This window comes from Nerophis ophidion, linkage group LG05, assembly GCF_033978795.1.
Source record: "Nerophis ophidion isolate RoL-2023_Sa linkage group LG05, RoL_Noph_v1.0, whole genome shotgun sequence".
NCBI lineage: Eukaryota > Metazoa > Chordata > Actinopteri > Syngnathiformes > Syngnathidae > Nerophis > Nerophis ophidion.
Genome location: NC_084615.1, coordinates 7874632 through 7888613, shown reverse-complemented (window position 1 = coordinate 7888613; position 13982 = coordinate 7874632). Strand labels below are relative to the sequence as shown.

Here is a 13982-nt window from a genome sequence, read left to right as displayed (position 1 = left end):
TTGCACAAAACCCCCCACTATCATTCATCCTTTTGGAGGAAGTAAACATACTTTAAAAACAGCTCTAAATTGAAATATATTTATTTTGAAACCTACTTCATGTCATGTGATATCAACTAACACGCAGAGGATGGCGCTATTTAGCCATTTTTTTCCCCATGCTTCCCACCCATGCATTGACGGGGAATGTATTGTTTAGTTTGGAGGAGGGCATGGAAAGAAAAGGACAGCTCCGTGGTGCTGATATCCACACGGGACAAAGAAAACTATCATTTTGGGCTGTATTTGGGATGGAACTTTAATTATTTTGTCTGGAAGATCACCTGGATGTCCATAAGTAAGATTATTGTAGCACACTGAGTCTTACTTGCCGTGTATAAGGAATACTGGACATCAATGTGACAATGAGGCCACACAAAAGGTATGTGCTTCTCATTGTGTTCTTGTACACAATTCCCTGTGTTTGGGCTTCGGTGACTCATTATTCAATCCCAGAGGAGCTCAAGGAAGGATCTGTGGTTGCAAACCTTGCGAATGATCTCAGTTTGGATGTTACAAGCCTGATTAGACGCAAGATGCGAGTCGACATCATCGCTAATAAGAAATATCTGGATGTGAACAAAGAGACGGGGGAACTGTACATTGTGGAGAAGATTGACAGGGAGCATATTTGTACCACGAAATCGACGTCGTCGTGTTATCTCAAGCTGGAGGTGACACTGGAAAACCCACTGCGTATTTTCAACATAGAGTTAGAAATTCTAGACATGAATGACAACGCCCCGCAGTTCAGACGGGACTCCGTTCATTTAGATATATCTGAATCTACATCAGCAGGGGAGAGGTTCTCTTTGAGCAATGCAGTCGATCCTGATGTGGGGAGCAATTCAGTAAAAACATATCATCTGAGTGAAAGTGATCATTTTAATATTGAGGTACAGACTGGAAGAGACGGGTCAAAATTTGCAGAACTGATAATGAAGAAGAGTTTAGACCGAGAGCAGCAGGCTGAACATAATCTAATATTAACGGCAGTAGATGGCGGTACACCTCCTCGTTCTGGTACTGTTAATATTATTGTCAATGTTTTGGACACCAATGACAACGCTCCTTTGTTTAATGAATCTATTTACAGTGTGAAAATAATGGAGAATTCTCCTATTGGCAGCCTTGTTATTGATTTAAATGCTACTGACTTGGATGAAGGCTCCAACTCTGATTTAACATATTCATATAGTTTATACACACCAGAGAAAACACAAGGAACATTTAACCTAAATCCTTCTACTGGTGAGATTACTGTTAGAGGAATGTTGAACTATGAAGATTTTAAGATTTATGACATGGAAGTTATAGCAGCAGACAAGGGAGTCAACAGTTTATCAGGACAATGTACGATTAAAATCCAAGTTGAGGACATGAATGACAACCATCCAGAAATATCTATTAAATCGTTCCAAAGTCCAGTGAGTGAGAATATTGATGTTGACACGGTGATAGCAGTGGTCAGTGTGAGTGATAAGGACTCAGGTGACAATGGAGTAGTGGATCTTCACATTCCTCATAAAATGCCTTTTAAACTGAGGGAGTCCTCTGATAACTATTACGAGTTAGTGGTCTCCGAGCCTTTAGACCGTGAGAAGGTTCCAGAATATGACCTCACCTTCACTGTCACAGACCGAGGCTCCCCTCCTTTAAGTGACAATGAAACCATGACTTTACAGCTGCTGGATGTGAATGATAATGTTCCACACTTCCCTCAGTCCTTTTATACCATACGTGTGATGGAGAATAACGCTCCTGGCGCCTTGCTCAGTTCACTCAGTGCGTTTGACCCTGACCTCCATGAGAACCAGTACCTGGTTTACTTCATCCTAGAGAAGGAGGTAGCCAACACCTCCATGTCCATGCTGTTCTCCATCAATCCGGAGAACGGGAACCTTTACGCACTCAAGACTTTTGACTATGAGATGGAGAAGGACTTTCTGTTCCACATTGAGGCCAGAGACTCTGGCTCTCCTCCACTCAGCAGCAACGTCACAGTCCACATCATCATTATGGACCAGAATGACAACGCTCCGGTTATTGTCTCTCCTTGGCGAGCGCACGGCTCCGTGGTGGAGGAGAAGATCCCCAGATCCACTGATAAAGGATCTCTGGTTGCCAAGGTGATAGCTTTGGACGTGGACTCGGTGCACAACTCTCGCATCACCTACCACTTCCTGCAGGTGACTGATGCCACCTTGTTCAGTCTGGACCAGTACAACGGAGAGATCCGCACTATGAGGATGTTCAGTTACAAAGATCCTCGCCACCAGAGACTGGTTGTTGTTGCCAAGGACAACGGGGATCCGGCTCTCTCCGCTACAGTCACCATCAAGCTGTCCACGATGGAGACTGCTGTGAAGGCCTACTCGGACATGACTGAGGTGCCCATGGAATACGACATCTTCTCAGACCTCAACCTGTATTTGGTCATCGGTCTGGGCTCAGTGTCCTTCCTGCTGCTCATCACCATCTTGGTCACCATCGTGCTCAAGTGTCAGAAGACCAAGCCCAGCATGGTGGCTCCGCCCAGCAGGAACAGTGTGATCAGCGAGAGGAACTCCACCCTCGCAGATTCCACTCTGGTGTCCAACGATGCCTACTGGTACAGTCTGTTTCTGGCAGAGACCAGGAAAGGAAAGATGGTGGTCAGGCAGCCCGTGCCAAAGGGTTCCAGATACATCGTGTCCAGTATTCCCAGGAGCACAGGCATGTCTGAGACTAGTGGCTCTGCTACTTCAACCTTGCAGGTAAGAAAATGTTAACTGCTGGATTAATGTTAACTTTGTCATATTGCCGTTTTGTGGTTTGGCTATGTGAACATGCCTTTCTGGAACACGTTTCATTTATACACTTTAATTAGCTTTTTTTCTCTAAAAAGCTGCTCTAATTCATGTCAGATTAATTAAAATTAATGAAGTGATCAATCATGGTAAAATCTAAAGAAAAAGTTGTTTCATTTAGTTCTGAAATGTATTCTGGATCCAAGGGTATAAAATATAAAATACCACATAATAATAATCACATATATTTCTCATAAAGTCCAAAACTGTAGGCCCAAGTGTGTGAATGTAAGTGTTAATTGTTGTCTGTCCGTCTGTGCTGGCCTTGGTATTAGCTGGTGACTTGTCCAGGGTGTACCCTGTCTTCCTTCCGAGTGGAGCTGGGATAATACAGCCCCCCACCCGCGACCCCGAAAGGGACAATGTGTAGAAAAGGGATGAATGGAATTAACATCTTCACTTTATATTGCTGCAAAATAAGCAATTCATTACAAAATTGTGACGTCATAAATATGTGAGATAGATCAATAGACTATAACAGGAATATCCATTTAATTTTTGACAAATACAGGTTTTTTTATGAATACACATGGACAGGAAGTTGCACAAAACCCCTCACTATCATTCATCCTTTTGGAGGAAGTAAACATACTTTAAAAAGAGCTCCACATTGAATTATATTTATTTTAAAAACTACTTCATGTCATGTGATATCAACTAACACGCAGAGGATGGCGCTATTTAGCCATTTTTTTTCCCATGCTTCCCACCCATGCATTGACGGGGAATTTATTGTTTAGTTTGGAGGAGGGCATGGAAAGAAAAGGACAGCTCCGTGGTGCTGACATCCACACAGGACAAAGAAAACTATCATTTTGGGCTGTATTTGGAATGGAACTTTAATTATTTTGTCTGGAAGATCACCTGGATGTCCATAAGTAAGATTATTGTAGCACACTGAGTCTTACCTGCCGTGTATAAGGAATACTGGACATCAATGTGACAATGAGGCCACACAAAAGGTATGTGCTTCTCATTGTGTTCTTGTACACAATTCCCTGTGTTTGGGCTTCGGTGACTCATTATTCAATCCCAGAGGAGCTCAAGGAAGGATCAGTGGTTGCCAACCTTGCGAATGATCTCAGTTTGGATGTTACAAGCCTGATTAGACGCAAGATGCGAGTCGACATCATCGCGAATAAGAAATATCTGGATGTGAACAAAGAGACTGGGGAACTGTACATTGCGGAGAAGATTGACAGGGAACATATATGTAACACGAAATCGACGTTGTTGTGTTATCTCAAGCTGGAGGTGACACTGGAAAACCCACTGCGGATTTTCAACATAGAGTTAGAAATACTAGACATGAATGACAACGCCCCGCAGTTCAGACGTGACTCCATTCATTTAGATATATCTGAATCTACATCAGCAGGGGAGAGGTTCTCTTTGAGCAATGCAGTCGATCCTGATGTGGGGAGCAATTCAGTAAAAACATATCATCTGAGTGAAAGTGATCATTTTAATATTGAGGTACAGACTGGAAGAGACGGGTCGAAATTTGCAGAACTGATAATGAAGAAGAGCTTAGACCGAGAGCAGCAGGCTGATCATAATCTAATATTAACGGCAGTAGATGGCGGTACACCTCCTCGTTCTGGTACTGTTAATATTATTGTCAATGTTTTAGACACCAATGACAACGCTCCTTTGTTTGATGAATCTATTTACAGTGTGAAAATAATGGAGAATTCTCCCATTGGCAGCCTTGTTATTGATTTAAATGCTACTGACTTGGATGAAGGCTCCAACTCTGATTTAACATATTCATATAGTTTATACACACCAGAGAAAACACAAGAAACGTTTAACCTAAATCCTTCCACTGGGGAGATTACTGTTAGAGGAATGTTGAATTATGAAGATTTTAAGATTTATGACATGGAAGTTATAGCAGCAGACAAAGGAGTCAACAGTTTATCAGGACAATGTACAATTAAAATCCAAGTTGAGGACATGAATGACAACCATCCAGAAATATCTATTAAATCGTTCCAAAGTCCAGTGAGTGAGAATATTGATGTTGACACGGTGATAGCAGTGGTCAGTGTGAGTGATAAGGACTCAGGTGACAATGGAGTAGTGGATCTTCACATTCCTCATAAAATGCCTTTTAAACTGAGAGAGTCCTCTGATAACTATTACGAGTTAGTGGTCTCCGAGCCTTTAGACCGTGAGAAGGTTCCAGAATATGACCTCACCTTCACTGTCACAGACCGAGGCTCCCCTCCTTTAAGTGACAATGAAACCATGACTTTACAGCTGCTGGATGTGAATGATAATGTTCCACATTTCCCTCAGTCCTTTTATACCATACGTGTGATGGAGAATAACGCTCCTGGCGCCTTGCTCAGTTCACTCAGTGCGTTTGACCCTGACCTCCATGAGAACCAGTACCTAGTTTACTTCATCCTAGAGAAGGAGATAGCCAACACCTCCATGTCCATGCTGTTCTCCATCAATCCGGAGAACGGGAACCTTTACGCACTCAAGACTTTTGACTATGAGATGGAGAAGGACTTTCTGTTCCACATTGAGGCCAGAGACTCTGGCTCTCCTCCACTCAGCAGCAACGTCACAGTCCACATCATCATTATGGACCAGAACGACAACGCTCCGGTTATTGTCTCTCCTTGGCGAGCGCACGGCTCCGTGGTGGAGGAGAAGATCCCCAGATCCACTGATAAAGGATCTCTGGTTGCCAAGGTGATAGCTTTGGACGTGGACTCGGTGCACAACTCTCGCATCACCTACCACTTCCTGCAGGTGACCGATGCCACCTTGTTCAGTCTGGACCAGTACAACGGAGAGATCCGCACCATGAGGATGTTCAGTTACAAAGATCCTCGCCACCAGAGACTGGTTGTTGTTGCCAAGGACAACGGGGATCCGGCTCTCTCCGCTACAGTCACCATCAAGCTGTCCACGATGGAGACTGCTGTGAAGGCCTACTCGGACATGACTGAGGTGCCCATGGAATACGACATCTTCTCGGACCTCAACCTGTATTTGGTCATCGGTCTGGGCTCAGTGTCCTTCCTGCTGCTCATCACCATCTTGGTCACCATCGTGCTCAAGTGTCAGAAGACCAAGCCCAGCATGGTGGCTCCGCCCAGCAGGAACAGTGTGATCAGTGAGAGGAACTCCACCCTCGCAGATTCCACTCTGGTGTCCAACGATGCCTACTGGTACAGTCTGTTTCTGGCAGAGACCAGGAAAGGAAAGATGGTGGTCAGGCAGCCCGTGCCAAAGGGTTCCAGATACATCGTGTCCAGTATTCCCAGGAGCACAGGCATGTCTGAGACTAGTGGCTCTGCTACTTCAACCTTGCAGGTATGAAATAACACATTATTTCGGTGTTGCATTAATCATTTAAATGTTATATTTTAATTTAATCCAGGACTGTAATTTTGCATATCTACGGCATTTTGATAATCAGCATTTTTAGTTGTTTATCATCGTATCCATTTAAGTAAAGCCTGATAATAGAGCATTGCTGCTCTATTATATTCAGGTAAACTCAACACTGGTGACTTTTACATATGCTCCTTTGTAAATATATAATAGGTCAAAATTTTGAAAATCCACATTTATAGTGAAATTACAAAATCTATAAGATAAGGAATTCTTCATTTTACACTATTTTTTTCATTACTTAAGGAACATACTTTCTTAAAAAGGCACCGTTTTAATTAAATTTCCGGTTTCCACTGTACATTATAATTTATTTGTTTTATTTTATTTACAAAAAAAACCCCCACAAAAATTACATCATCAATCACAATTCTCGGAGTTTAAGGAACATATCTCAGCATTACAAACTAACAGGTCAGCATGACTTCAAAGGAAAATGCGATGTTTTGAAAATGTTGTCCTATCTTTCACAATCAATACAAAAGACATGACAAGGGATGTATTTTTTTAAATGCATTCTAACTCGTAAAAAACATTTTTAAAATTCCGCTTTGTCATGATCTGTGGTTTGGATTATGTTTTCGTTATTTTTATGTTACTTTTTGGACTCTTTTAGTTCCTGTTTGCGCTCCCTTAGTTTGTTTGGTTACCATGCTGACATATGATTTGCACTTGCCTCTGGTGTTCGGACCGGGCAACTGTTTCTAATCAAGACCCTTATTTAAGCCTGTCTTTGCCAGTCAGTCGGCCTGGCGTCATTGCTTGATTTATTTTGACTAATGGGCATATGTTTTGATCGAAGTGTCATTTTGCAAATTATCTGGAACAGTGGTTCTCAAATGGATGTATGCGTACCCCTGGGGGTACTTGAAGGTATGCCAAGGGGTACGTGAGATTGTTTTTAAATATTCTAAAAATAGCAACATTTCAAAAATCCTTTATAAATATATTTATTGAATAATACTTCAACAAAATATGAATATATGTTCATAAACTGTGAAAAGAAATGCAACAATGCAATATTCAGTGTTGACAGCTAGATTTTTTGTGGACATGTTCCATAAATACTGATGTTAAAGATTTATTTTTTGAAAATAAATGTTTAGAATGAAGTTGATGAATCCAGTTGGATCTCTATTATAATCCCCAAAGAGAGCACTTTAAGTTGACGATTACTTCTATGTGTAGAAATCTTTATTTATAATTGAATCACTTGTTTATTTTTCAACAAGTTTTTAGTCATTTTCAAATCTTTTTTTCCAAATAGTTCAAGAAAGACCACTACAAATGAGCAATATTTCTACAATTTAATAAATCAGAAACTGATGACATAGTGCTGTATTTTACTTCTTTATCCCTTTTTTTCAAACAAAAATGCTTTGCACTGATTAGGGCTGGGGTGTCCAAACTTTTTTCACTAAGGGCCGCACACTGAATAATCAAAGCAACCTGTGGCCATTTTTTTAAAAAAACAATCCAATGTATGTATAAAAAAATATATACATTTAGGCCTCCACTCAAGCTTGATCCCGGGGACACCAAATGGTTTTAAATAAAATGTTAAAAGTGTGTCATTATTAAGTATTATTATTTTATTATTATTCAAGTTTTACATCTCTAGATCATTAGGTCCATCTGTCAATATGAAGTTTTTAAAGATTTAAGTTATATGCTCTTTTTGTCAAAGACAACCATGTTTTTTTATTGTAAAAAACACAAAATATGCAATAAAATGTTTAACTAGAATGTTTGTTATTATATAATAATTGGAGCCGTAAAAAGGTCAACAACTCATAACCTCATTGATTTTAATTCACTATTATGTTTGTGCAATGACACTTAAAAATAAAACACACTGATCCAAAAGGGTCCTACTCATTATAGCAGGGGTGTCAAACTCAAATACAGAGTGGGCCAAAATTCTAAACTGAACAAAGCCGCGGGCCAAGGTTGAACAACTTAACCTTTTAATAGGGACCCAAACAAGTTTTGCATTGAATATTGAACAAGCAAGGCTTATATAACTTTATAGTGACATGCAAACTCGAGTTTTGCTGGTAGCGGGTTGTGTATATTGTAGCGTCCCGGAACAGTTAGTGCTGCAAGGGGTTCTGGGTATTTGTTCTGTTGTGTTAATGTTGTGTTATGGTGCGGATGTTCTCCCGAAATGTGTTTGTCATTCTTGTTTGGTGTGGGTTCACAGTGTGGTGTAACAGTGTTAAAGTTGTTTATACAGCCACCCTCAGTGAGACCTGTATGGCTGTTGACCAAGTATGCAGTGCATCCACTTGTGTGTGTGTAGAAGCCGCGTATATTACGTGGCTGGGCCGGCACGCTGTCTGTATGGAGGAAAAGCGGACGTGACGACAGGTTGTAGAGACTCCCTTTTTAGACCAGTTGATCTGCCGTTTCTTTTCTTTTTCTCCTATGTCCCACTCTCCCTTGTGGAGGGGGTCCGGTCCGATCCGGTGGCTATGTACTGCTTCCCTGTGTATCGGCTGGGGACATCTCTGCGCTGCTGATCCGCCTCCGCTTGGGATGGTTTCCTGCTGGCTCCGCTGTGAACGGGACTCTCGCTGCTGTGTTGGATCCGCTTTGGACTGGAATCTCGCGACTGTGTTGGATCCATTATGGATTGAACTTTCACAGTATCATGTTAGACCCGCTCGACATCCATTGCTTACCTCCTCTCCAAGGTTCTCATAGTCATCATTGTCACCGACGTCCCACTGGGTCATTATTGTCACCGATGTCCAACTGGGTGTGAGTTTTCCTTGGCCTTATGTGGGCCTACCGAGGATGTCGTAGTGGTTTGTGCAGCCCTTTGAGACACTAGTGATTTAGGGCTATATAAGTAAACATTGATTGATAGAGGGCACTGAAATTCGGGATTCTCTTGGAAAAATCGGGAGGGTTGGCAAGTATGAGAATTAGCGTTGAATGCGGTGATGCAGCGGCACCGCCACTGTATAACACCGGCGGGCCAGCTCTAATGTTAATTTATTATTGCCTCGAGGGCCAAATGAAATTACACGGCGGGCCAAATTTGGCCCGCGGGCCAGAGTTTGACACCAACGCATTATAGTGTTAAAAAATATATATATTTTTTTACTGTTTACTTTTAACACAATGGTCTAGAGATCAACTTCAGATCTATCCGTCAATTATACGTTTTTTGTTTATTTTTTTTATGTTTTTTGTTTGTTCGTTTCAGGCCGTTCTTTAAAAAAAAAAAAAAACAGCACAGTTTTTTATGGCAAGAACAAAATATACAACATTCGGCCCAAAAAAATATCTGAAAGTGGAATATTTAATGTGACGTAATTGGAGCTTTGAATTGGTCAATGATTGATTTTGATTCACTATTTTTCTCTTTTGTGAATTGTGAATTATATTTTATATAGCGCTTTTCTCAAGTGACTCAAAGCGCTTTACATAGTGACACCCAATATCTAAGTTACATTTAAACCAGTGTGGGTGGCACTGGGAGCAGGTGGGTAAAGTGTCTTGCCCAAGGACACAACGGCAGTAACTAGGATGGCAGAAGCGGGAATCGAACCTGCAACCTTCAAGTTGCTGGCACGGCCACTCTACCAACCGAGCTAAGCCGCCCCTTTTCAAAGAAAGAAACAGCCTGCATGGCAGCTTTGTTTTATTAGAGTAAACATTGCAACATGTTCTTGTTATATTTCACCTGTTTGCTCTTTTATATCACTTTTTTGTGGTTTTCATTTTTTTCCATAGTATTTTTAAAATGTGCTGTTAAAAAATGACCTGCGGGCCGCAAATGGCCCCCAGGCCACACTTTGGACACCCCTGGTGTAGACGTTGTTAGCTGTGTGATTTTTTTTTTTTTAATTTAGTGTTTAAGCAATTAGGAAAAAAACACACCCCACGACCCCAAAAGGGACAAGCGGTAGTAAATGGATGGACTGTATTAAGAATATATTTACACTTGAAGCACAAGGTGTCGTCGTTTCTCAGCCTTTGTGGGACTATTGTCGTCATAATAAAATCCACCATTGCGCACAAAGCCAGCAGACAGATTGGAACAGCTGCCGGTGCAGAACGAACAGTTTTGTATATTCGGAGGATTTTTTTTTTAAAACAAACAAACAAAAAACGATTCCGTTTGCCGAAGAAACCTGAATTTTGATTGCACAAAAAAAAAAGAACAAAAACAATGGGGGTTTTTAACAAAGCGGAGAAGAGGACGAGGCGTCATCGGGCGTTTCTTCTTTTCTGCGCCGTCCTGCACTTCACGTCTGCGGTGACGCACTATTCCGTCCCGGAGGAGATGGAGGAAGGATCTGTGGTGGCAAACTTAGCTGCGGATTTAGGTCTGGAAGTGAAAACGCTGATTGAGAGGAAAGTGCGCCTGGAGACCATTGCCGGGGGGAAATATCTGGACTTGAACAAAGAAACGGGCGAGCTGTTCATTGCCGAGCGCATAGACCGGGAGGCTCTGTGTCCCACTAAAACGTCATGTTACCTGAAAATGGAAGTAATCATCGAGAATCCCAAACGGATATTTTACATCGAATTAGAGGTGCTGGATATAAATGACAACGCTCCTCATTTCCGAAGGGACACCATTGATTTGGATATTTCAGAGGCGACCCAGGCAGGTGAGCGCTTCTCTGTGAGCAATGCGGTGGACCCGGACGTCGGGTTCAATTCCGTGAAAACATACCAATTAAGCGAAAGTAAATATTTCACGATAGAAATTCAGACTGGGAGAGACGGGTCTAAATTCGCTGATTTGATTCTGAAAGAGGCTTTGGACCGAGAGCTGCAGGCTGTGCATAATTTAATATTAACGGCAGTAGATGGCGGTACACCCTCACGTTCTGGCACGGCCAGGATTGTTGTCCATGTTTTAGACACCAATGACAACGCCCCTTTGTTTGATGAATCTATTTACAGCGTGAAAATAATGGAGAATTCTCCTATTGGCAGCCTTGTTATTGATTTAAATGCTACTGACTTGGATGAAGGCTCCAACTCCGATTTAACATATTCATATAGTTTTTACACACCAGAGAAAACACAAGAAACGTTTAACCTAAATCCTTCCACTGGTGAGATTACTGTTAGAGGAATGTTGAATTATGAAGATTTTAAGATTTATGACATGGAAGTTATAGCAGCAGACAAAGGAGTCAACAGTTTATCAGGACAATGTACAATTAAAATTCAAGTTGAGGACATGAATGACAACCATCCAGAAATATCTATTAAATCGTTCCAAAGTCCAGTGAGTGAGAATATTGATGTTGACACGGTGATAGCAGTGGTCAGTGTGAGTGATAAGGACTCAGGTGACAATGGAGTAGTGGATCTTCACATTCCTCATAAAATGCCTTTTAAACTGAGAGAGTCCTCTGATAACTATTACGAGTTAGTGGTCTCCGAGCCTTTAGACCGTGAGAAGGTTCCAGAATATGACCTCACCTTCACTGTCACAGACCGAGGCTCCCCTCCTTTAAGTGACAATGAAACCATGACTTTACAGCTGCTGGATGTGAATGATAATGTTCCACACTTCCCTCAGTCCTTTTATACCATACGTGTGATGGAGAATAACGCTCCTGGCGCCTTGCTCAGTTCACTCAGTGCGTTTGACCCTGACCTCCATGAGAACCAGTACCTAGTTTACTTCATCCTAGAGAAGGAGGTAGCCAACACCTCCATGTCCATGTTGTTCTCCATCAATCCGGAGAACGGGAACCTTTACGCACTCAAGACTTTTGACTATGAGATGGAGAAGGACTTTCTGTTCCACATTGAGGCCAGAGACTCTGGCTCTCCTCCACTCAGCAGCAACGTCACAGTCCACATCATCATTATGGACCAGAACGACAACGCTCCGGTTATTGTCTCTCCTTGGCGAGCGCACGGCTCCGTGGTGGAGGAGAAGATCCCCAGATCCACTGATAAAGGATCTCTGGTTGCCAAGGTGATAGCTTTGGACGTGGACTCGGTGCACAACTCTCGCATCACCTACCACTTCCTGCAGGTGACCGATGCCACCTTGTTCAGTCTGGACCAGTACAACGGAGAGATCCGCACTATGAGGATGTTCAGTTACAAAGATCCTCGCCACCAGAGACTGGTTGTTGTTGCCAAGGACAACGGAGATCCGGCTCTCTCCGCTACAGTCACCATCAAGCTGTCCACGATGGAGACTGCTGTGAAGGCCTACTCGGACATGACTGAGGTGCCCATGGAATACGACATCTTCTCAGACCTCAACCTGTATTTGGTCATCGGTCTGGGCTCAGTGTCCTTTCTGCTGCTCATCACCATCTTGGTCACCATCGTGCTCAAGTGTCAGAAGACCAAGCCCAGCATGGTGGCTCCGCCCAGCAGGAACAGTGTGATCAGTGAGAGGAACTCCACCCTCGCAGATTCCACTCTGGTGTCCAACGATGCCTACTGGTACAGTCTGTTTCTGGCAGAGACCAGGAAAGGAAAGATGGTGGTCAGGCAGCCCGTGCCAAAGGGTTCCAGATACATCGTGTCCAGTATTCCCAGGAGCACAGGCATGTCTGAGACTAGTGGCTCTGCTACTTCAACCTTGCAGGTATGAATCATTTGGACACATGTGGTCAGTGTATAGTGCCTTGCAAAAGTGTTCCTCTCTATTGGATGCATTAGACGTTTATTTACTTTATAAAATGACATCATCGTCACTTCATTTTGGACATTTTTGAGAAGAAATTAATAGAAAAAGTATTCTTGAATTAAAAAAAAAACAGTTATTTATTAACCTATAACATATAAGTTCCTTTTGTTTGGATGCACTTTTGGCTATAATCACAACACCACATCTTTGTGGATATTTCTCAGTCAGCATGTTTGTACACCGTCATTTCCCCTAGTCTCGTTATTTACGGGATTGAGTGTGAACAGTTATTTTTAAGTCCCGCCAGACATTCTCGTTTTGATTGAGAACTGGGAGACTTTGGAACATATACTTCGACGTCTTTGATGACGTCCTCTAAAGCTTTTGCTGTATGTTTCAGGTTGTTGTCTTGCTGGGACACCTAAGGCATGTCGTTTTCTTTTGGGTATGAACAGATTATCCTCCAAGAGTACTTGATATTTTTTTTGGCCTTTATATACCTTTTACAAGCCTTCCATGGCCTGCTTCTGACAAACATCTTCACAATATCATGTTGCCACCACCATGCAGTGGAGATTGTGTGATAGTGTTGATGTGCAGTGTTTTGTGTTTTCCAAACATAGCCTGAAGGCCAAAAAAGCTCTAATGTCTAAAAATCCCAATTTTTGTCTTATCAGACAAAACAAGCCTCTTCACATCGACAATATTCAAATTATATTTTACATGATTTGTATTCAACAGTAGCTTTCTCGGGCTACAGGGGAGCAGGGGTTAGTGCGTCTGTCTCACAATACGAAGGTCCTGAGTAGTCCTGGGTTCAATCCCAGGCTCGGGATCTTTCTGTGTGGAGTCTGCATGTTCTCCCCGTGACTGCGTGGGTTTCCTCCTGGTACTCTGGGTTACTCCCACATCCAAAGACATGCACCTGGGGATAGGCCCCTCCCACCTCCAAAGACATGCACCTGGGGATAGGTTTATTGGCAACACTAAATGGTCCCTAGTGTGTGAATGTGAGTGTGAATGTTCTCTGTTTATCTGTGTTGGCCTTG

At 42.4% G+C, this 13982-nt stretch overlaps 2 protein-coding genes and 1 pseudogene across 2 annotated transcripts; all 3 read left to right on the top strand.

The window, feature by feature from the left end:
- Nucleotides 1-217: 217 nt before the first annotated feature.
- On the top strand, nt 218-2810 carry LOC133552456 (protocadherin alpha-C2-like). Its single transcript, XM_061899650.1, has one exon. The coding sequence runs from the start codon at nt 405-407 to the stop codon at nt 2808-2810; it is 2406 nt and encodes an 801-aa protein (XP_061755634.1). The 5' UTR covers nt 218-404.
- Nucleotides 2811-3427: 617 nt separating this feature from the next.
- LOC133552455 (uncharacterized) overlaps nt 3428-13982 on the top strand; it is a 44651-nt pseudogene continuing 34096 nt past the window's right edge.
- LOC133552599 (protocadherin alpha-C2-like) lies at nt 10343-13459 on the top strand. The gene has a single exon (XM_061899880.1). The coding sequence runs from the start codon at nt 10489-10491 to the stop codon at nt 12895-12897; it is 2409 nt and encodes an 802-aa protein (XP_061755864.1). The 5' UTR covers nt 10343-10488; the 3' UTR covers nt 12898-13459.

What these genes read in the sequence shown, in the direction of transcription:
- LOC133552456 (XM_061899650.1), top strand. Translation starts at nt 405, where the DNA reads ATGAGGCCACACAAAAGGTATGTGCTTCTCATTGTGTTCTTGTACACA.
- LOC133552599 (XM_061899880.1), top strand. Translation starts at nt 10,489, where the DNA reads ATGGGGGTTTTTAACAAAGCGGAGAAGAGGACGAGGCGTCATCGGGCG.